We start from the raw sequence: 24,669 nt of genomic DNA on the forward strand, positions 1-24,669 counted from the left end.
TGGTTTAGAAGATAAACAAGTGCACAGAAATCTACTGAATTCTTTCAGTAGTTTTCTTCATTTGCATCAACTTAAACCAAGTACTTTGTTGAAGAGGAGAGATTTGCCAAGAATAAATAGTGATTCTGACAGTGTCGTTTATTTGCAATGTCTATGTAGTACTAGTGTGCACTAAAGGAATTCCGCACAATCAGGTATTCAGGTTAGATGCACCCACAAAATCCGTGCTGAACACAGCAGACTACTGCAATCTGATGTACTTTACTGATATGAATTATAATGCTTTTGATCATCATTACACAAATAACTGCAACCATGATCAATCAAAAATGTAAACAAACATCTCTTTCAGAAATTTCGTTCACCTCTTTCTGGCTTTTCAGTAATTGCTGCTTACTGCTTGTCTGATGACCTTAAATACGAGTTTTGTTAATACGACGCAATCTATAAAGAGCTAAATTTACAAAGAAAGGTTTGCGCTAAAAGGAAAGACAATGACTGGCACTATTTTCGCATCATGGTTAAACTGAACTGTGAAGTAGATTTTGCATTAAATTATAACACGCTATTTAGCCTTTTAAACACACAGCATCCACCTGCCCTAAAAAACACATCCTTTAAACACAAGAGATTCGGCTTCCACATTTGTTTTCCGTATACTTAAGACAAGCGCAGCAGAATTCTCTAAAAAGGCTTTGGGCGATATCTTCCTCTCACCTGTCTGCGCCTGAGCTCAGCAAAGTCCTGCTACAACCTGCTGCTTGCTGACTTGGCATGGTGTACTAACCCTAAACCTCAAGTATAAACTCTCCAGATTAACAGACACCATCAGTTTATCTACAGCGTGGCTGTCAGGCAGACAGTAGGGTGGTGGTCACTTAGCCCAGCCATCTTGTGACACAGTTGTTGTGCCAGTGGTAAAATAGTCATTAGGGTCGAAGGTGTCTGAATGCGTCATTGTCAGACCTTGACGATGCATGATGAAAACACCCTTTTGAATGTTAGGGTGAGTAAATGATGACAGAATTTTTATTTTTTGGATAACCTAGAATGTGGGATCAATTACTATTTCATATCCCTTCACATACACAACTTTCATAGCATTTCAAATCTTTCACAGCGAGCAAGAGCTATGAAACGAACAGCTGAAAATTGACCTTCCAAGATGTAGGTGCATTTGTTTTTTTATCTGAACAGATTTGGATAAATTAAGCATTACAGTACATCACTTAATCACAAATGAATCTTCTGCAGTGAATGGGTGCCGTCAGAATGAGAGTCTAAACAGCTGATAAAAACATCAAAATAATCCACAAGTTTCCAATAATTTCCATAATCCAAATCTGTTCTGGTCAAGAAACAAAATCATGTACAACTTGCAAATTTTAATTTTTGGGCGAACTGTTCCTTTAAGGAAGAGACACTCCAAATCCAAGAATCCAGCTGTTGTTCACTGCTGTCCACATGACATACAAACAAAGTCTAACTTAGACTCAAACACAGTCTTTTGAAGAACATAATCACTACTTCTCCACCTTGTGCAAGTCAACTGCTGTATTTTGATAGGAGAAATGCAAACAGTGGCATGGACCTTGGACTAATATAACACTAGCCATCGTCTATTGAACGTTGTACTAGTGACAACGTTCATGTGATGATGAGTGGGGCGACTTACCCAATCTGTCTGTTGGTGGAAGGGGCTTGAGTGATGACAGAACTGGACTGAGGAGAAGGCAGTGCCTGCTGGATCACTATGCTGCCGTCGTGGTTGGCCATTCTTGAGTGGGTCTGCTGGTGCTGGTTAGGGCCCCCCTGCCCATGAAGAGTGATATTCTGTTTAGAAACAGATAAGAACACAGGGGTTTTTCACAGCTTTTCATACCTGGAGTAGGAGTGGAGTCCTATTGAAATGACTGGATTTAGCATGTGGAAATACATTAAACTGCGTTAAATGTGATTGCACCTTAAGAAAGTAGAGCTAAAACTAGAAAAGATTGCATGAAGCACTCACTGAACATTATATACAGGGCCGTCCTTAGGGGGGTGCAACTGGTGCGGTCGCACCGGGCTCCGCAGCGAAACGGACCGAGGGGGACCAACTCACCTCCCCCCGGAACGCAATCGCGAACAGACCGAGGTGGTCCCGCTCCCTACCTCGCACCGGGCCCCGCGTCAGCTAAGGATGGCCCTGGTTATATATAGCAGCCTCTGTGGTTTAGGCCACTTTGACACACACCATACTTTTTTTGATGTGTGAAAAATGAGGTTTGTTGGTTAAAAATACACTCTGTTGCTCATTGAGGACCACACCTTGAAGGCACAATTTAAAGTTGCGCCTGTTATGGTTTAGAAGATAAACAAGTGCACAGAAATCTACTGAATTCTTTCAGTAGTTTTCTTCATTTGCATCAACTTAAACCAAGTACTTTGTTGAAGAGGAGAGATTTGCCAAGAATAAATAGTGATTCTGACAGTGTCGTTTATTTGCAATGTCTATGTAGTACTAGTGTGCACTAAAGGAATTCCGCACAATCAGGTATTCAGGTTAGATGCACCCACAAAATCCGTGCTGAACACAGCAGACTACTGCAATCTGATGTACTTTACTGATATGAATTATAATGCTTTTGATCATCATTACACAAATAACTGCAACCATGATCAATCAAAAATGTAAACAAACATCTCTTTCAGAAATTTCGTTCACCTCTTTCTGGCTTTTCAGTAATTGCTGCTTACTGCTTGTCTGATGACCTTAAATACGAGTTTTGTTAATACGACGCAATCTATAAAGAGCTAAATTTACAAAGAAAGGTTTGCGCTAAAAGGAAAGACAATGACTGGCACTATTTTCGCATCATGGTTAAACTGAACTGTGAAGTAGATTTTGCATTAAATTATAACACGCTATTTAGCCTTTTAAACACACAGCATCCACCTGCCCTAAAAAACACATCCTTTAAACACAAGAGATTCGGCTTCCACATTTGTTTTCCGTATACTTAAGACAAGCGCAGCAGAATTCTCTAAAAAGGCTTTGGGCGATATCTTCCTCTCACCTGTCTGCGCCTGAGCTCAGCAAAGTCCTGCTACAACCTGCTGCTTGCTGACTTGGCATGGTGTACTAACCCTAAACCTCAAGTATAAACTCTCCAGATTAACAGACACCATCAGTTTATCTACAGCGTGGCTGTCAGGCAGACAGTAGGGTGGTGGTCACTTAGCCCAGCCATCTTGTGACACAGTTGTTGTGCCAGTGGTAAAATAGTCATTAGGGTCGAAGGTGTCTGAATGCGTCATTGTCAGACCTTGACGATGCATGATGAAAACACCCGCAAGAGTTTGGTTATCACCATGGCTTTACAATGATCATCCTATTTATCACTTTGAAATATGACTTTTAAAAAGAAAAAAAAACTTCTTAGATACACACATATAACTTGCCATGATTGGCTTGCTGTACACACAAGACCACATTTGCTCCTGTTGCCCAGTAAATGGTTTGGCAAAGGCTCATCATATGTGTGCACATGTATAAGTAGTTCAACATTTCAAGTGTGTGGATATTTGATATCCAGACAAACAACTCTCTTTATGAACACAACTGTCAATCAGTTTGAAGCTCAGCTGCCACATGTGATCTCTGGGTGTATCTTTACCTGCTTCAGCAGCTGAACCTCCATCTGCCTGTCGTGTATGTGTGTGATCTGTCCAAAGCTGAAAGTCTTCAGTGACTCGTTGTTATGGTGGATGTGGTAATAGTGACAGCATTGGGGATCACAGCTGCGAGACCCACACTATAACCTCACCTGTTTGCTGTCCTCCTCCTCCTGAGCCTGGCAAAACTCCTGTTCGATGGAGCAATCCAGCTCGCTGAAGAGACCCACTTCCTCACAGTTCTTCAAGAAGCGCGTTGGGGTGGGTGTCTGGTCTAGAAACATTGAGGGAAAGAAATTGGTCAAAATTTAGCAGGGTGTGTTAGTTTAACTGTTTACAGTGACAATGAAGGCCTAATGGGTTTGATCATCAAGGAAAACGCCCCATTTTGGTACATGTCTATTAATTTATTCAGAAATACATATTTACAAATTCAGTGGCACAAATGCACTTATATGATGCACATTTTTAATTTCTGAATTTAAATTAATTTTAATATTTTTGAGGGCATGAAGTGAAAAAATATCAGGATGGTACAACTATGATAATAATAAAGTAAAACTATCACATTCTATTTTTACCCAAATTTAAAATTGTATTTATTACAGTCATTGTCAACTCTGCATGAACAAACTTCTGAATGTTGGCTTCCTGACGACAACTCTGCATCTCTGCACACAAGTTTGTTAAAAGTTCAAAACAAGTTTGCGGTAAATTCCCTATGCAAATTGAACCCAACCCAAACATCTAAATAAAAGCTTCTGGTGGGACCATGTGGTCCGTGGCACTAGAATGCATTTCTAGCTTTATGCTGTGTCTCTCTCCACTCAGGCTGTGATTCTGTCTTTTTCATTATTTACCCTTGTCAGAGTGGCAGATCAGATTTCTGGGATCAGCTTTGGGTTTCTCACTCGCTTCGCATTCTTTTACATGCAGGCCCTTCTTTCAGTTACTCGAAGGTGCACATGTGTTTCTTCACTCACTACCTCTCGTTTGCTGAGCCTCTTTCCCTCAAACACACTCCATTGAAAAATCACACACACCTCTTTTGAGTTTGTGGTGGGATGATAATTTCTAGCCGCTACTGGAACCACATAGTAACTCATTATCTTGTACTTTATCAACCCCACGATGAATATTACAGTCTAGACTGAACCACACATCCAGGACTCGTAGAATCCTGTCAAGAGTTTGATTTCAGGATCCCTGATCCATGACGTGCACAGTATCTTGATAGAAGAGGATGAATTATATAGATATATTTAGATGTAAATACTCTTGCATATTATTGATAACAAATTAGAGAAAAATGAGAATGTCCAAAAAAGTTTAAAAATGCATGTGCCAAGGTCTTTTTATTCATGGCTTCATAAGGTTATAATTATCAATAACTCATAATACAATTAATTATATGTGACCCTAGACCACAAAACCACTCATAAGGGTAAATTTTTTTGAAATTGAGATTTATACAAAGTATAAATTATCTCAAAGTTGAATAAATAAGCTTTCCATCGATGTATGGTTTGTTATGATATATATAACCAATATTTGGCCGAGATACATCTGAAAATCTGGAATCTGAAGTTGCTAAAAAATCTAAATATTGAGAAAATCGCCTTTAAAGTTGTGCAAATGAAGTACTTAGCCATGCATATTACTAATCAAAAATTAAGTTTTTATATATTTACGGTAGGAAATTTACAAAATAGCTTTATGGAACATGATCTTTACTTAATATCCTAATGATTTGGCATAAATAAAAAATCAATAATTTTGACCCATACGATGTATTTTTGGCTATTGCTACAAATATACCCCAGCGACTTAAGACTCCCTTAAGGTTTTGTGGTCCAGGGTCACATATAATAAAGCAAGTGGCACACCTTAAAAATCAGTTTTTAACATATAATCTATAGGACTTGTATCATCACTTTGCAAGTTCTGCTTTCTTCTTCATTCACAGTGGAAAGAGAGGACAGAAACTGAAGATTTTTCTTTTGCTCTTGATCATTATGGTACATTAGAAAACATTAGTGATTACTGTATTTTACATATTCATAAATTAGCTCATTTGAATCTGAAACTCCTTATTGTTTCCTTATTTTTAATACAATATAAAGTGAATGACATACGGTTCAAAATTTGGGGCAAGAGTAGGTATCTCAAATGACAAAAATTTACATGAAATCTGATCTGACCATGCAGTCATTTACAAAGTCATTTTCAAAAATCTGATTTTAATTGGATTTCAAACCACATGCGAGAGTGGATCGAGTCTGTAAAAAAGTGGACAAAAAAATCTATCTAAATATGTAAGTGTATATGATTTATTTATATACATTTATAAAAGGTTTTATACAAAATGACTAAGTAGATAGATAGATAGATAGATAGATAGATAGATAGATAGATAGATAGATAGATAGATAGATAGATAGATAGATAGATAGATAGATAGATAGATAGATAGATAGATAGTTTACAGTGACAATGAAGGCCTAATGGGTTTGATCATCAAGGAAAACGCCCCATTTTGGTACATGTCTATTAATTTATTCAGAAATACATATTTACAAATTCAGTGGCACAAATGCACTTATATGATGCACATTTTTAATTTCTGAATTTAAATTAATTTTAATATTTTTGAGGGCATGAAGTGAAAAAATATCAGGATGGTACAACTATGATAATAATAAAGTAAAACTATCACATTCTATTTTTACCCAAATTTAAAATTGTATTTATTACAGTCATTGTCAACTCTGCATGAACAAACTTCTGAATGTTGGCTTCCTGACGACAACTCTGCATCTCTGCACACAAGTTTGTTAAAAGTTCAAAACAAGTTTGCGGTAAATTCCCTATGCAAATTGAACCCAACCCAAACATCTAAATAAAAGCTTCTGGTGGGACCATGTGGTCCGTGGCACTAGAATGCATTTCTAGCTTTATGCTGTGTCTCTCTCCACTCAGGCTGTGATTCTGTCCTTTTCATTATTTACCCTTGTCAGAGTGGCAGATCAGATTTCTGGGATCAGCTTTGGGTTTCTCACTCGCTTCGCATTCTTTTACATGCAGGCCCTTCTTTCAGTTACTCGAAGGTGCACATGTGTTTCTTCACTCACTACCTCTCGTTTGCTGAGCCTCTTTCCCTCAAACACACTCCATTGAAAAATCACACACACCTCTTTTGAGTTTGTGGTGGGATGATAATTTCTAGCCGCTACTGGAACCACATAGTAACTCATTATCTTGTACTTTATCAACCCCACGATGAATATTACAGTCTAGACTGAACCACACATCCAGGACTCGTAGAATCCTGTCAAGAGTTTGATTTCAGGATCCCTGATCCATGACGTGCACAGTATCTTGATAGAAGAGGATGAATTATATAGATATATTTAGATGTAAATACTCTTGCATATTATTGATAACAAATTAGAGAAAAATGAGAATGTCCAAAAAAGTTTAAAAATGCATGTGCCAAGGTCTTTTTATTCATGGCTTCATAAGGTTATAATTATCAATAACTCATAATACAATTAATTATATGTGACCCTAGACCACAAAACCACTCATAAGGGTAAATTTTTTTGAAATTGAGATTTATACAAAGTATAAATTATCTCAAAGTTGAATAAATAAGCTTTCCATCGATGTATGGTTTGTTATGATATATATAACCAATATTTGGCCGAGATACATCTGAAAATCTGGAATCTGAAGTTGCTAAAAAATCTAAATATTGAGAAAATCGCCTTTAAAGTTGTGCAAATGAAGTACTTAGCCATGCATATTACTAATCAAAAATTAAGTTTTTATATATTTACGGTAGGAAATTTACAAAATAGCTTTATGGAACATGATCTTTACTTAATATCCTAATGATTTGGCATAAATAAAAAATCAATAATTTTGACCCATACGATGTATTTTTGGCTATTGCTACAAATATACCCCAGCGACTTAAGACTCCCTTAAGGTTTTGTGGTCCAGGGTCACATATAATAAAGCAAGTGGCACACCTTAAAAATCAGTTTTTAACATATAATCTATAGGACTTGTATCATCACTTTGCAAGTTCTGCTTTCTTCTTCATTCACAGTGGAAAGAGAGGACAGAAACTGAAGATTTTTCTTTTGCTCTTGATCATTATGGTACATTAGAAAACATTAGTGATTACTGTATTTTACATATTCATAAATTAGCTCATTTGAATCTGAAACTCCTTATTGTTTCCTTATTTTTAATACAATATAAAGTGAATGACATACGGTTCAAAATTTGGGGCAAGAGTAGGTATCTCAAATGACAAAAATTTACATGAAATCTGATCTGACCATGCAGTCATTTACAAAGTCATTTTCAAAAATCTGATTTTAATTGGATTTCAAACCACATGCGAGAGTGGATCGAGTCTGTAAAAAAGTGGACAAAAAAATCTATCTAAATATGTAAGTGTATATGATTTATTTATATACATTTATAAAAGGTTTTATACAAAATGACTAAGTAGATAGATAGATAGATAGATAGATAGATAGATAGATAGATAGATAGATAGATAGATAGATAGATACTCACTCGCTTCGCATTCTTTTACATGCAGGCCCTTCTTTCAGTTACTCGAAGGTGCACATGTGTTTCTTCACTCACTACCTCTCGTTTGCTGAGCCTCTTTCCCTCAAACACACTCCATTGAAAAATCACACACACCTCTTTTGAGTTTGTGGTGGGATGATAATTTCTAGCCGCTACTGGAACCACATAGTAACTCATTATCTTGTACTTTATCAACCCCACGATGAATATTACAGTCTAGACTGAACCACACATCCAGGACTCGTAGAATCCTGTCAAGAGTTTGATTTCAGGATCCCTGATCCATGACGTGCACAGTATCTTGATAGAAGAGGATGAATTATATAGATATATTTAGATGTAAATACTCTTGCATATTATTGATAACAAATTAGAGAAAAATGAGAATGTCCAAAAAAGTTTAAAAATGCATGTGCCAAGGTCTTTTTATTCATGGCTTCATAAGGTTATAATTATCAATAACTCATAATACAATTAATTATATGTGACCCTAGACCACAAAACCACTCATAAGGGTAAATTTTTTTGAAATTGAGATTTATACAAAGTATAAATTATCTCAAAGTTGAATAAATAAGCTTTCCATCGATGTATGGTTTGTTATGATATATATAACCAATATTTGGCCGAGATACATCTGAAAATCTGGAATCTGAAGTTGCTAAAAAATCTAAATATTGAGAAAATCGCCTTTAAAGTTGTGCAAATGAAGTACTTAGCCATGCATATTACTAATCAAAAATTAAGTTTTTATATATTTACGGTAGGAAATTTACAAAATAGCTTTATGGAACATGATCTTTACTTAATATCCTAATGATTTGGCATAAATAAAAAATCAATAATTTTGACCCATACGATGTATTTTTGGCTATTGCTACAAATATACCCCAGCGACTTAAGACTCCCTTAAGGTTTTGTGGTCCAGGGTCACATATAATAAAGCAAGTGGCACACCTTAAAAATCAGTTTTTAACATATAATCTATAGGACTTGTATCATCACTTTGCAAGTTCTGCTTTCTTCTTCATTCACAGTGGAAAGAGAGGACAGAAACTGAAGATTTTTCTTTTGCTCTTGATCATTATGGTACATTAGAAAACATTAGTGATTACTGTATTTTACATATTCATAAATTAGCTCATTTGAATCTGAAACTCCTTATTGTTTCCTTATTTTTAATACAATATAAAGTGAATGACATACGGTTCAAAATTTGGGGCAAGAGTAGGTATCTCAAATGACAAAAATTTACATGAAATCTGATCTGACCATGCAGTCATTTACAAAGTCATTTTCAAAAATCTGATTTTAATTGGATTTCAAACCACATGCGAGAGTGGATCGAGTCTGTAAAAAAGTGGACAAAAAAATCTATCTAAATATGTAAGTGTATATGATTTATTTATATACATTTATAAAAGGTTTTATACAAAATGACTAAGTAGATAGATAGATAGATAGATAGATAGATAGATAGATAGATAGATAGATAGATAGATAGATAGATAGATAGATAGATAGATAGATAGATAGATAGATAGATAGATAGATAGATAGTCAATGTATGTATGTTTCAAATAAATTTTAAAATTTTGTTTTGTGTTTTTTTGTGTTGTGTTTTGTTTTGTTGTGTTTTTTGTGTTGTGTTTTGTTTTGTTTTGTTGTGTTTTTTGTGTTGTGTTTTGTTTTGTTGTGTTTTTTGTGTTGTGTTTTTTGTGTTGTGTTTTGTTTTGTATTTAGTTGTTGTTGTTTTTTTTGCTTTGCTTTTGCTTTTGTTTTGTTTGCATGGATTTCATGTGTTAAACATGTCCATTAAACATATTTATGTCAGATACACCAAAAAAGGCTGCCTTTTTCAACCAAGCCTAAGTACACAGCTTTGGTTACCTAGTGTACTATCTCTGAATATGCACCTCTAAATATGCAACCCTCCACTTTTTCATAATAGTTGTTGAGGTTTATTTTCTTTTCTTCCCTGCACTGTTCCCCTTCCCCTCGTCCCCTGAGAGGGCCGGCGGTCTAATTGATATGGAACTCATGGTACGGGTTGATGACTGGGATTAGGGGAGTGAGGCAGAGCACAGCACAAATATTATTTTAGCCACATGGCTCTGAATTTAAAACTACACCTACGCATTTGCCAAGTTGTGCGTTCTGCCTAATACACCTAATCAAAGACAGACGCTAAACGGACACTCACACATGAGCTGCGTGTGTGTGTGAGTGTGTGAGTGTGTGAGGTCTGTCTCACCTGACAGCATGTTGTCATTTTTGATGGAGGGGAATTTGAGGGTCATCTCATGCTTGTGCCGATGAATCATTAGATGATCCTCCGTAGGGAATCTCTGGAGAACATGGAAACAACTGGTTGCGATTTAATCACACTAAACACATTAAAGAGCAGAGGCTTGTTTTCTTTCCATTTTGTTTTCTTGAAAAACAGATTCTTACAATTAGGGACTTTATCAAGCAATGATATACTTACCACCATATACAACAGGACTGAGCCTTAGGCATAAACTGTCTGTCTGAACAGATTACAATAATACCTTTCTGATTGAAAATACCTTCTCATTATCATAATTACATTATCTTAATTGATGTTTTAGAGCACCTGAGAGGAATATTGTATCTGTAAATGGTCCACATGAACCAGCCTGCTCAAACAGATTGTGACAGGCCTAGTCTAATTGTGCAGCGGTTCAAAACAGGTGGATTGTGATCTGAAAATGGGCCGCAGGTGTGTTCTGATTACGGAAAGAAGGGAAAAAAAATATATGCTATATGCAAATTTAAAGAATAAAGATAATTTATAGAACAGAGGAGAGAAAAATAAATATACCTTTAAAAAGGCAGGAAAGCAATAACTATATCTTTGGTTGGTGATAACAAATCAGTGACAACAATCAAAATCAGTATTTTGCAGTATATATATATATTTATTTATTTATTTTGTTGGTCATTTTGTGTATTTGTCATATCAGTATTTGCACATGTTGACGAACCTTTGCAGTCCATGGTAATATTAATCAATTTAAAAGTATGATTTTGATTACTTTTTTTTTTTTTAATCTTTGTATGATAACCAATATTGTTTATTATATTGGGTGACCATTATAAAATCTGGATCCTCAAGCAAAACCAGTTGTTTTAGTATAATTAAGATACTATTATAGGTTTCCTTTATATTTTGAATGTTTTATTTTTATATTTTCTGTTTTCACTGTAATTTGAGCTATTTTTTGTCATTTTGCTGTGTTTTGACTTTTATTAAATATGTCTGTATAGCTTTTATTATTTTTTATTTCACTTTTATGTTGTGTTTTGTTTTGTTTTGTTGTGTTTTTTGTGTTGTGTTTTGTTTTGTTGTGTTTTTTGTGTTGTGTTTTTTGTGTTGTGTTTTGTATTTAGTTGTTGTTGTTTTTTTGCTTTGCTTTTGCTTTTGTTTTGTTTGCATGGATTTCATGTGTTAAACATGTCTATTAAACATATTTATGTCAGATACACCAAAAAAGGCTGCCTTTTTCAACCAAGCCTAAGTACACAGCTTTGGTTACCTAGTGTACTATCTCTGAATATGCACCTCTAAATATGCAACCCTCCACTTTTTCATAATAGTTGTTGAGGTTTATTTTCTTTTCTTCCCTGCACTGTTCCCCTTCCCCTCGTCCCCTGAGAGGGCCGGCGGTCTAATTGATATGGAACTCATGGTACGGGTTGATGACTGGGATTAGGGGAGTGAGGCAGAGCACAGCACAAATATTATTTTAGCCACATGGCTCTGAATTTAAAACTACACCTACGCATTTGCCAAGTTGTGCGTTCTGCCTAATACACCTAATCAAAGACAGACGCTAAACGGACACTCACACATGAGCTGCGTGTGTGTGTGTGTGTGAGTGTGTGAGTGTGTGAGGTCTGTCTCACCTGACAGCATGTTGTCATTTTTGATGGAGGGGAATTTGAGGGTCATCTCATGCTTGTGCCGATGAATCATTAGATGATCCTCCGTAGGGAATCTCTGGAGAACATGGAAACAACTGGTTGCGATTTAATCACACTAAACACATTAAAGAGCAGAGGCTTGTTTTCTTTCCATTTTGTTTTCTTGAAAAACAGATTCTTACAATTAGGGACTTTATCAAGCAATGATATACTTACCACCATATACAACAGGACTGAGCCTTAGGCATAAACTGTCTGTCTGAACAGATTACAATAATACCTTTCTGATTGAAAATACCTTCTCATTATCATAATTACATTATCTTAATTGATGTTTTAGAGCACCTGAGAGGAATATTGTATCTGTAAATGGTCCACATGAACCAGCCTGCTCAAACAGATTGTGACAGGCCTAGTCTAATTGTGCAGAGGTTCAAAACAGGTGGATTGTGATCCGAAAATGGGTCACAGGTGTGTTCTGATTACGGAAAGAAGGAAAAAAATATTCAAATAAAATATTTTTTTTAATGTGTATATATATATATATACATATATCCATATACATATATATATAAAATTTATATAACGGAGGAGATAAAAAATAAATCTATTTTTAAAAAGGCAGGAGAGCACTTTGGTCGATGACATCAAATCAGAATATGTATTTTGTAGTACTTTTTTTCAGTTTGTGTAGCTGTCATATCAGTATTTGTACATATTGTTGGACCTTTGCACTCCGTGGTAATATTAATGCATTTCAAAGTAGGCTTTTGATTCATTTTTTTTTTAAATCTTTGTATCATAAGCAATGTTGTTATTGGGTCGCCATCATGGATCCTGAATCAAAATCAGTTGAAAACTAGTGGTGGTTTAGTATCATTGAGATGTTATTATAGGTGTTATTAATATTTTGAATTTGTTTTATTTTTATATTTTCTGTTTTCACTTTATTTGTAGCTATTTTTTTGTAATTTTGCTGTATTGTCTTTTTTTTCTGTATGTCTGTATAGCTTTTGTTCATTTTTATTTGACTCTTAATTTTTAGTTATTTTACTAAGTTAAACTAAGTGAAAATGAAAATATCTTCCTTGGCCTCTAGCTGGAATAAAATAAGTTTACGTTTTTTTTTAATATTTTATTTAAGTTGAAGTTTATTTTATTTCAAGTGACAGGCTTTTTTATGGTTTTAGTTTTAGTTTTAGGTAAATATAATAACTCTGTTGAGAACCACAGTAATGACTGAACTTGAGCTAGAAGAAAATATGCATTAAGAGAGAGATTATTTAACATATCTGAGGATTCTACCTCATCCAAAGACATACCAATCCAAGAATCTTATATCAAGACCCAGTGGATGACATTTGCCTCAACGAGATAGCATTTCACTGTTGTTGTCTGTGGCGCAGTTTCACATTGAGAAAAAGCTTTCTCGAGTTACTGGACCATTCGTCTTCGCTATTGTCTTATCAGACTCACCTGAGAGCAGCCCAGGGCGCTGCACACGAACGGCCTTTCCTGCTCGGAGTTCATCACTGTCACTGGCTCCTCATATACCTGAACACAAAGCAAAGGAGAGAAATTCAAATCAGTGGCGCCTCCAGGACTCCGAAGCATAAAGACCCGCTCACATTATGTCACTAATGTATCGTGTGCCAGGGATAACCAACTCTGTGGTTCCCGAAGAGGCTTTGACAGAATCTCAGTGAGGATTCTGTGTCTTATGCCCTGGGAGAGGGCATTATGAGTTGTAAAGGTTTAGTCTAAACTCTAGGAGGGAGGCTTAAGAGGCTAAAACTGAACCCTAGAATGTCACCCTGCTCCTTCGTCGCCATGGAGCCGTTGCTGACCACAGGGTAAGATGTAAACTATCCTCTCTGTGTTGTGCACGCAAGTCTGTGGCTAACCCAGACACACGGCACTGAGGTCAGCGTATCAATGAACTGCTGGCCATTAGCAACTCTTTTGACACCTAAACTGTCCTTTTAATACCTTGCCAGCCATGACTTCAGCAGCTCGTATTAGGAGGGTCAATGACAAATAAGAACCATATTTTAAACATTTAGAAATGTATTCTTTGTATTCAGGTTAGCTTCATATGTTTTGAAATCTTTATACAATCTAATAAAAGTAAAAATTATAAACTTTAATAATTTAATGTAGTGTGAGCACCAAGTAAAACCCCTACAATGTACTTTATAATATATATATATATATATATATATATATATGCGTGTGTGTGTGCGCGTGTGTGTGTGTATGTATATTAGTACTCTCAAACGATTAATCGCGATTAATTGTATCCAAAATAAAAGTTTTTGTTTACATAATATATGTGTGTGTACTGTGTATATTTATTATGTTTATATAAATACACACACATGCATGTATGTATTTCAGAAAAATAGGATATGTTTATATATTAAATATATTTATAATATAAATTATATGAATATAAATATAAACATGTAAATACACATAAATATATGCTGTATGTGTGTGTATTTATGTATACATAATAAATATACACAGAGCGCACACATATATTATGCAAACAAAAACTTTTATTTTGTATGCGATTAATCGCGATTAATCAGTTGACAGCACTAATATATATATATATATATGTGTGTGTGTGTGTGTAAAAAAAAACATTATTTATCAATGTATAATTTCCTACGTACTATATACTTTGATTTATATTCAAAATAATGTCTTTTATTTATTTAATATTTTTTTATTTTATAATAATTAATAATATTTATAGTAAATATTTGATCGTATTTACTATATTATGATATAATGTATCTTTATGATATAATTAAGCTTGTCTTCATCCTTTCATTGAGATTTTTTTGTTTTTTCATTTTGTACAACCCTGTCTTTATACTATATTAACTATGCTACTATAATAACTTAATATATTACTTTAATAACTGACCCAGGTCAGTTTTAAAATAAATTGTTAATGGTGAAATATAGTTGCCCCTATGCACTAATACATTGGCAACACTGACAGAGTGACAAATTATGTAGAGGCAAAAAAAGGGTAAAGATGTTTCAATACAATGACAAAACGCTGAACTATTTCTAGTGTCCGTTTTACAAGAGGTGATTACATTTCAATGACAAATCTCTCTCTCCATACCAGCTCACCATGAGCCCTGGAATCCCTTCCTCAGTGCCATGATGCTGCTAAATGCAATGGATGACAGACTGACAATGGAATGGTATGCCAGCCATTCAGTTTCACGCACATGGAGTGTAATCGGGCCGCTCCTCCTCTGATGATGATGGGATGTAGTTTGCCATCGGTTTTCTTATGTGGGCCCACGCTGAGCCCTCTACTACTGTCACCATGGGGATCAGAGTGCGATGCTGTGGAATATATCAGGCACCATTTGTGCTTCAGTCTCAAGGGCGGCTCATTCTATTCAACTAGTGATGATCTATAGGGTGCCTGGGTGTGTGATTCTGACTGTACGTCCCTCTTCTCACCCCTGCATTCTTAAAATAAATCTATGAGCATGTAAAAAGCAGGCCAGGGTTGACTCAATGGCGTTTTTTTTCTTGGTCAGTGGAATTCTGTGTTTGATTTGAATAGGGTAAAATGTGTAACCTGGACAGTGTTGGGAGTAACGTAATCAGAATATTTTTTTCAAGTAACTAGTAAAGTAACACATTACTTTTTAATTTACAAGAAAATATCTGAGTTACTTTTTCAAATAAGCAATTCCAGTTACTTGGTTTTCTCATTTATTGACTGACAGCTCTCTTGTCCCCAAGTTTAGAGAAATCGGGCGTTGTGTGTTGCTGTGTAAACTTGGTTACAGTAGGTCTAGACTAAATCTAAACATGCATTAAAAGCATGAATTTACATTTGCCAAAAATAGAACTTTCATATTAAAAACAAACAAGCAAGTCCGGCCCAGATGTAACGCCAATGTAAGGTTACACATTACTTTCCATAAAAATGTAACTAATTCAATTAGTTAAATTTTTACAGAGTAACGCAATATTACTTTTAAAAATAACTTTCCCTAACACTGAAACTGGAACTACATTAAACCATTTTTGGCAGCTAAAACATTGTCAAATTTACCAAAAGATTCAAGTAAAAAACTTTCTGCGGTGCTCTGTGTGGGCCAGATTATAAGATGCCAGCAAACGCTTATGATTATTTTATCGCAACAGCAAAAACACTTTTGTAGAATTTAGCTGTATGTTGTGCATCACAGGTGATCATAAACTTTACCAATGTTTCTAACACCTGTTTTGGGAATTTTACAGCACCCTTATGCAAGTTTTGTGCGAAAGAATAACAGTATTATGGGCTACAACAGCCTAATGAGACACAGCTGTAATAGTCCATGACAGCCAGAGTCAAGTCCCCTTCATATACAGCAGCAAAACACAGACTAATGACTGTGGCTACGTATTGACACACTGCTTAGACAGCGAACAAACACTTTCCAACTGCGTGGAAAATAAACATCTTTGAAAGTTTGAATTCAAATGCTTCAGACCTGGATATGCATGAGCTCTGCTGTGTGAACGCTTTCATACACGATTTGCATGTGCATTTGTTTTCCTGTCCGATTGGTCTAGCCAACTGTTTCCTCCCATGCAGTCAAAACATGCAAATTTGCTGTTATGTTAACCAGACATCTTTTTCCTTACAGTCCGGCCTTGGGACAGAGCCCCTCCAGGCGGCTTCTGACACGCGGCCCTTGGGGACACATGGTCTGGATAGGGTGTTTCTGTAAGCGAACTGACATCAAGAACACGTCTGCAAAATGACAAGTCACTAACACTCGTTTTTTTCTGTTTTCTGTCTCTCTCTCTCTCCGTCACTCGCTTATCAGCTCTCAGAAAGTTGTGTCTCTGTCCACAAGTCCTTACGGTATCTGTATTATTTTTCTAATTGTTAATTGCTATTTGAAAATGGTGGTTTTGGCTGTTCAGTATTTAACTCCTCTGCCACTGGATGAGATTGTCCAGTTTTTCCAGCACTCATTTTTTGGTAAATTAAAGAGACAGTTCACCTACAATGAAAATGCTGTCATCATTTATTCATCCCACGTTGTTGCAAACCTGTATTACTACATAATCTTACAGAACACAAAAGAAGATATTTTGAAGAATCTTGGTAACCAAGATTTTCCCAAAATATATTTTGTCTATGTTCCACGAAAGTCAATAAGGGTTTGGAATAAAATGAGTGTGAGTCAATGAGAATGACAGAAAGTTCATTTTTGGGTGAACTAAGCAAATTAAAGTGAACATTTTACTTCCGTAACTTGACATATTTCTGAGTGAAATAGTATTCAACAAGATGGAAATGTAGGACAGGACTTAATTTTATCCATCAGGAATTGATCAGATGTGGTGTTTCTATTTAAAACTCTTCAAACTGATGTTTCAGAGGTGGAGTAAGTCATTACATTTTGATGAAAGATTACCAAGACCAAACCTTTTTTCTTTGGAATCAGGTGCACCGATGAATCATTCAAAACGATAAGCAAAAATGTGTTTTAAAAAAGTAAATACAGTTAGTTTTGATTTCATGTTGACTTTAACACTTCACCCTAAAGAGGAACATGTTGCTGTGTCCCTATCTAGCCTTAAACTTCACAAACTTCTCTTTGTACCAGTCCAGATTTGAAAATGTATTGTAATTTTTGTGTCCCTGCATTGTCAAACAGACCTAAGATATGCCGTCTTTTGATATCACATCTGGCCAGATTCCAAAAGCAAAACCAACAGTGCAACACAATCAGGCCCCTGCAGCAGTATTTCACACTATGTAAGTTCTCCAACATGTGAAATCTGTACTACAAAGACTGTCATCAAATCTGTTAATTTAAACATACGATTATGCACTTCATTCATTTTCATGAAAAATATTACCGTATCATTTCCACCCTCAAGCAAGTCTTTTAGCCACCTAAACTGCTCAATATCCCCATGTGACACGAGGCCAGGTGTGAGATGTTTGCTCACCAGTGGTCATACACTGCTTGGCTTTTATTTCACCAGTGTTTTCATTTAACACAGGAAATTTCATTACATTTCAAATTTTGAATGTGGCAGCCGAGGAGAATTAGGGGACCGGAGTACAGTTTCACAGGGAACCGGTGAGGAACTTTCTCCTCTGGTACATATTTGAATTCAAACAGTATGGTGCACAGGCCGAGGGGAGGAGGAGGGTGGTGAAGGTTACAGCAAGCACAAACTTGCGCTGCAATTCAAATCCAACCTCCCCCCGTCCTCTGCAGGCCTCCGGCAGCAAAGGTTCAAGGTAGGATCAGCACAGGGCCCGGGGCAAGGAATAAGAAACATACAGACAATGCAAAGGATGCCATAAACCTCTCATAATGAACAGACGAAGGGGCCCCACAAAGGTAACCTTCAATCACTGTCAGTCATCACATCTTCACAAACATAAACTTACAGAGACTAGAACTTCAGGCTGACTTTTATATCGGAGGTACAAACATTTGAAATATGAATGTTGTAGTTGTTCAGTGAACAAAAGTGACGGCAAAATGAAAATAGTAACAGCTAATGCCATTTGTGATCAAATTTAAAATGAAAAAGGTTTTCACTGCTTTGTTAGCATACACCAATAATGGTCATTTGCATGCAAAATGTTTTATTAAACACATTTTTGCAAACACTACATATCAAACTTTTTTTTTATTTTGTCAAACACATAGAGGAAAACCTGCATATACCTACACTATATATTATAAAGCAAATTTTATGTAGTTATAGAAAATATATTTATTAAATTTTCCCATTCAGTGTAATTCACTTAGTCAGCTGGATTAATTAAACCAGAGAGCACAAAAATCTTTATAAATGCCATATAGACATTTTTTCCAATACCAGCCACTCAGTTTTATTAGATACGTCTTGTTTCACAGGTGACAATATGCTATTTCACAGATAATTATAATAAATGGTTCAAATAAATATAAACTGAATAATTTTCTCAGTCTCATGTTTTGCCGAACTCATATGACTTACTTTCTTTCGTGGACCACAAAAGGAGATGTGTAGATAGAATTCTAGGGACTGACAGATTCAGTTACCATTTATTTTCATTCTGTCATTCTGCCTAACATCTCCACAGAAACTAATACAGGTTTGAAAGTTAGTAAATGATGCAGATTTTTTTTTAGGTGAACTACTCATTTAATCTCCATGTTAGAAGCAATGAGATAGAATTAACTTCGTATTTTAATTTTCCTCCCTGCATGAAGCTAGTTTATCTGAAAACGGAACGCTTAATAAAGGCTATATATTTTTAGCCTATAAATTTCCTATAAATATTTATTTGTGTTGTAAAAAAATAACCCAGACACACTTTGTGTCAGTGGATTAAAATCTTGTAAGCCTTTAGGCTTTTAGAAAAGAGTTTGCCTCGTCAGCACAAACCACTAAACCCTCAATATCTCGACGGTTAATCAAACTGGCCTGCATTGTGACGCCATGCTTCGATACATTGCTTTCTTGTTATGATATTACAAAATAAAACGTGTGATTCAGTGCGAAGATTCCAACACGCGTGCATACTTTAAGTCAAAGCATTCTTTTATCATATAGCCTAAGAGCGGACTGGACTGGGACCCCTCTGACAGTCGCGATCTCTTGAACGAGACGGGAGAATACATAGAGGTGCAATACAAGCTAAGTTCCTCAGTTTCTGCACGTTGATTAATGAAACAAACCAGGTTCAACGTTACAAACTAATTCTCCCGGACCGCTTCAGAGGAACAATGCAGAACCCTTGTGTGTCAGCGCGAACGGGACACAACACACACACACACACGCTGTGGCAAGCCAATTTAACATGTATTCCTTTAAACTACATTTGCGAAGATTCCAACACGCGTGCATACTTTAAGTCAAAGCATTCTTTTATCATATAAGAGCGGACTGGACTGGGACCCCTCTGACAGTCGCGATCTCTTGAACGAGACGGGAGAATACATAGAGGTGCAATACAAGCTAAGTTCCTCAGTTTCTGCACGTTGATTAATGAAACAAACCAGGTTCAACGTTACAAACTAATTCTCCCGGACCGCTTCAGAGGAACAATGCAGAACCCTTGTGTGTCAGCGCGAACGGGACACAACACACACACACACACGCTGTGGCAAGCCAATTTAACATGTATTCCTTTAAACTACATTCTTATTTAAACTATGAAGTAATCAAATAGTGAAAAGTATCTTTTTTTGATTAGTGACTAGTACATATTCATTGCTTATTCGATTAACTATTCCATTGTTACTGCAATCAAATTGCATTTTTGCTACTAGGTTCGATTTGGATCTGGTTTAGATATCAAGTATTCATTTCACACTGTTATGTAGTCCATATTATGCTGGTGAAGCCCATTCCAACTGTTACTGTTTTCACTTACTATTTATTGTTCATATTTGTAAGTTACTAATAACTATCTAAGAATAGCTACTCCTGCTATCTATTCCAGATTGACTACTGTACTTATTTATTAATCCTCAGCACATAGGGGAGCGCGGGGCACAAAGTAACGCAGGGTTAGTTGTAAATGTTAGGTTTAAATATTTCGACACATGATAGCATAACCAAATTTACAGCATTTACTAGTTACTATATCAACATTCACTAGCACTGATTTTAATTATTACAAGTAACATTTCTTAACTGTATTTTTGCTCATATTTGCTGATGCCTTGTCTTAATAGCTACTTACTTATAAGATAAAAACACTAGTCTATAATGACTGTATCTATGCCATTACTAATGCTAGAGAAGCTAGAACAGATAGCCTACTGTTTGAATAGTTACTAATGACTAAAGTAGGCTATAAGTAGTGTAGTAGTTTCTAATAAAATTATGAAATACTACTAGGTCTCGATTGTCTCGATTACATTATTTACTAGCATTTAGAAATAAATACTAGTAATACAAATTTAGTTAGTTAAAGGAATAACTGTTAAGTTGGCTTGCCACAAACATGCATATACAAACATGCACGCACAAGCAAAGTAAAATCTGTAGTAACATAGCGATCGTGTTTGACAGCGTCATGCGCGCAAACTAATAACTCCGCGTAAAGTTTTGCAACGTACAGCAAAATAAGTTTGAGATCAGAATCAAGAAGGAGCTAGCTGTTTAATGCGACACGATCCCTTAACGCGCAATTTGGTTGGGTATTCAAAGCGCAAAGCTGTTACATGCAAACAATCCCTGGAGATCCCAAAAGAATAAGTCACGATCAGTGTGTTTTCTGCATGAAACGTGAACGACTTAAATAGACGCGTTCAGACAGACTCTGTAAAAGTACTTGAAATTCGTTCATGTGAATCCCTAACAACTTGTCACATCTTCAGGCTCAAGAGAATGATTATTGCATTGGCACCGACTCGGCAAGTGCATGTGAATGCTAAGGAATGGATGTATCGGTATGAAAAACAACTCAAACAACTCACCGCAGAAGTCTGGAGAAGATGCACCACACTTTCTGAAGGAACCACGCTGGACTGAGGAACGATTACAATACGATCTATTTAGAGAAGCATTACATCACCCTTTGGTGACGTCACGTGGGATTCCTGAACTTCTAAATCATTGCGGTCCCTCGTAGGGGCGGGGCGAGCTGGGCATGCGGGGCGGGGTCAGGGCCAGTGGGTGTGGCGTCTGGACAGCAACACCAACCAACATCTGTCTGACTTCCAAGTTGTTATTTTTGTTCGCAGCAGCGAGTTAGTCATAAACTGCTGTTCATAAAAATGATATATGATCATAAGATATACATTCTCAACTGTTTCAATTATTATAGTGACAATTAGGCAACTAAATAAACAGTTCAGGTAAATTATTATGATTTTATTATGAAGCTAACACTTGAATTATTATTATTAATAAATGATATAATAAATGATATATAGCTACACTCAAATATTTAGAACATTTTTCATTTGCATATTTGATGAACAACAAACCGGTTATGCTGTATATTATGCTTAAATGATTTTGATTGACATTTTTATTTTTTTCTCACAGGAGACCTAATGCTCCCAGACTAAAGACACCAAACTTCCCAGCTCAGTTATCCAGGTCTGTTAATTGTGCACATCTTGCCAGTGCCTCTGTGCTTACTAAATAATGAAAGTGTCAGGGGTAAATAAATTATTGGTTGGATTATGTCTGCCTGCAAGTGTTGAATTTAGAAGCTGGTGTTACAGAATCAAAGCTCTGACCCCTTTGTCTGCACATAATTGCCAGGCAGACGTAATGCGATGCAGGTGGCATCGAAGGACAAACAAACTAATACCTTTGTTTATGTCTGTGACATTCAGTACTTTCTATTAATTCCAACTGCAAACAGGTGCTGGTAATACAAATGTATTTCACAATGTGTACAGTCAAATGTTGGAAAACACAATAAAATATGATACATAGAGAATTACTGGTAACACTTTAAAATAAGGTTCCATTAGTTTAACTTGATTAGTTAAAGGAATAATTCACCCAAATACATCATTTACTCACCGTCATGTTGTTCCTTACCTGTATGAGTTTCTTGCTTCTGCTGAGCACAAAAGAAGATATTTCGAAGAATGTATCAGTTGACATATAGCCACTGATTTCCATAATACAGAAGAAAAAAAATACAACGGAAGTCAATGGTTTTGAATCTTTGGTCACAAAAAATCAAAATAGCGTCTTTTTTTTTTTTTTTTAGTGGACAGTCCCATTAACTAACAACCAGAAATACTTCTAAAGCATTTATTAAGTTAATGTTAAGTTTATCATTTTCTAATACATTAAAAAAACACACGCTGTATCTGTTAATATTATATAATGAATCTGAGCTAACATTATTATTTTCATTTTTTAACATTAACAGAGATTAATAAATATTCTAACAAATGTTTTGCTAATTGTTAGTTAATATTAGTTAATGCATTAACCAGCATTAACTAATAAGACCTTATTTTAATGTGTTACCAAATTAACCATATAGTTTTAAAATTACATTCCTTTAAGGATAAAGCACTGAAAAAGTGTTGGCCTGCAATTGTTACCTTAAAGAGCTATTTCTGCCTAATTTAAGACATAAAATGTAGTTTTGTTATAAGTTAATGTATTTAGGTTGATTCGGCAGTAATATTATTTTTGACTTTTAAAATCAGTTTACTTAGATGTTGCTATTTTTAGACTACAATTTTTTCTCAGTGTATTGAGAAAATGTGAAAAAACAACAAAAAAAGGTTGATCCAATGCCCCGGACAGCATGACTATCAGAAACATTATTACTGACTAATGAGCCCAAAACCTTTGTATACAACATCCTAAAAACACAATAATGGAGCTATTAAAACTGCTTTAGAACTATTAATTTAATATACTGACATTTTATGAGTATATTTTTACCTGCAAGAGACAGTAGCAAAGACAATGGTCATGGGGTTCATAGCTGTTAAACTGACACGTCAGCCATTATAGGGTAAAAATAAGAAGAGTCACAAGCTGCTGAGAGTAGACAGAGTCGCAACCTTTCACGCTTTAGCGAATGTGCTGGTGGCGGCAGTGTGATTTCTGATGTCGAGGGTACACTGGAGGAGTCTGGGATTGCATCAGCGATTAATGACTGTCTGCTCCTCGGAAAAGAGCTGTTTACAATGAGCCACCCGTGCTAAGAGCTCTGTCACGGGAACAATAATGCTAGCCTCGACTGCCATCGTAACTCAGCCGTTTCGCTTGCCTGTGTCTTTTAACCTGGGCCTTAATCAAAGCTTTATGACAGTTTTTGTTCCTTTATGGTCTATATATTTCTCCCAGCCATCCAGACATCATCCCGTGGGAGAGCTGTGCAGTAAGTGGCATAAGTGCACAGTCAGTGATGGGTCACTGACCCCACACTTTAAAGGATTTTATCTCTAATGCATGGCAGGTTAGTCTGTCCCCAAACGTCTAGCAGGGCTGAATTCAGATTGCCAGGAAAAGGTGAACAAGGCTCATTTTTTAATGTCAGGTCTAATTGGGTTTGATTTTTTTTTTCTTCTGAAATTAAACATTTGATTTAAGGATATCTATGTAAATAAAGATATTTTTCTCTTTTCATTATTTTTTATAAAATACTAATTTCATTATTTAATAATAAATAATACTATTAATATAATAATCAACCGCAAAGTCATATATTCAGTCATTATGGCAGATTACACTCAATTTACCTGAATGATAAGAAATGTGTACTTAAGATGGCCCATCCCAGGAACCGCAATTTGAGAACACGACAGCTGAAACCTGATTGCGATTTGACATCAGAGCATTGATTCACATGAGACAGAAGACTTTAGGAAACCTCATCCAGAATGAGGTTCATTGTCAACAAACACAAGCGGGAGATCATGTGTTTAATCAGCTCTTTGACTTAAGTTGACCTTGGACTGA

General features: G+C 35.8%; 1 protein-coding gene across 1 annotated transcript; it reads right to left on the reverse strand.

Annotated features, from left to right (window-relative positions):
- Positions 1 to 1,671: 1,671 nt before the first annotated feature.
- Positions 1,672 to 21,766, reverse strand: LOC107596725 (cyclic AMP-responsive element-binding protein 5-like). The gene is made up of 5 exons (XM_016287522.1): positions 21,699 to 21,766; positions 13,693 to 13,770; positions 12,199 to 12,292; positions 3,810 to 3,931; positions 1,672 to 1,833 (listed from the first exon to the last, which is right to left on the reverse strand). The coding sequence occupies exons 2-5, from the start codon at positions 13,744 to 13,746 to the stop codon at positions 1,672 to 1,674; spliced, it is 432 nt and encodes a 143-aa protein (XP_016143008.1). The 5' UTR covers positions 13,747 to 13,770; positions 21,699 to 21,766.
- Between the last annotated feature and the right edge of the window lie 2,903 nt (positions 21,767 to 24,669).

This window comes from Sinocyclocheilus grahami, unplaced genomic scaffold (genome assembly GCF_001515645.1).
Source record: "Sinocyclocheilus grahami isolate Dianchi unplaced genomic scaffold, SAMN03320097.WGS_v1.1 scaffold222.1, whole genome shotgun sequence".
NCBI classification, from domain to species: Eukaryota; Metazoa; Chordata; class Actinopteri; order Cypriniformes; family Cyprinidae; genus Sinocyclocheilus; species Sinocyclocheilus grahami.

What these genes read in the sequence shown, in the direction of transcription:
- LOC107596725 (XM_016287522.1), bottom strand. Translation starts at nt 13,746, where the DNA reads ATGAACTCCGAGCAGGAAAGGCCGTTCGTGTGCAGCGCCCTGGGCTGC. An exon ending in GCGCCCTGGGCTGCTCTCAG is followed by an intron (nt 12,293 to 13,692) that starts GTGAGTCTGATA and finishes CATGTTCTCCAG; the next exon opens with AGATTCCCTACGGAGGATCA. An exon ending in AGGAGGAGGACAGCAAACAG is followed by an intron (nt 1,834 to 3,809) that starts GTGAGGTTATAG and finishes GTTTCTAAACAG; the next exon opens with AATATCACTCTTCATGGGCA.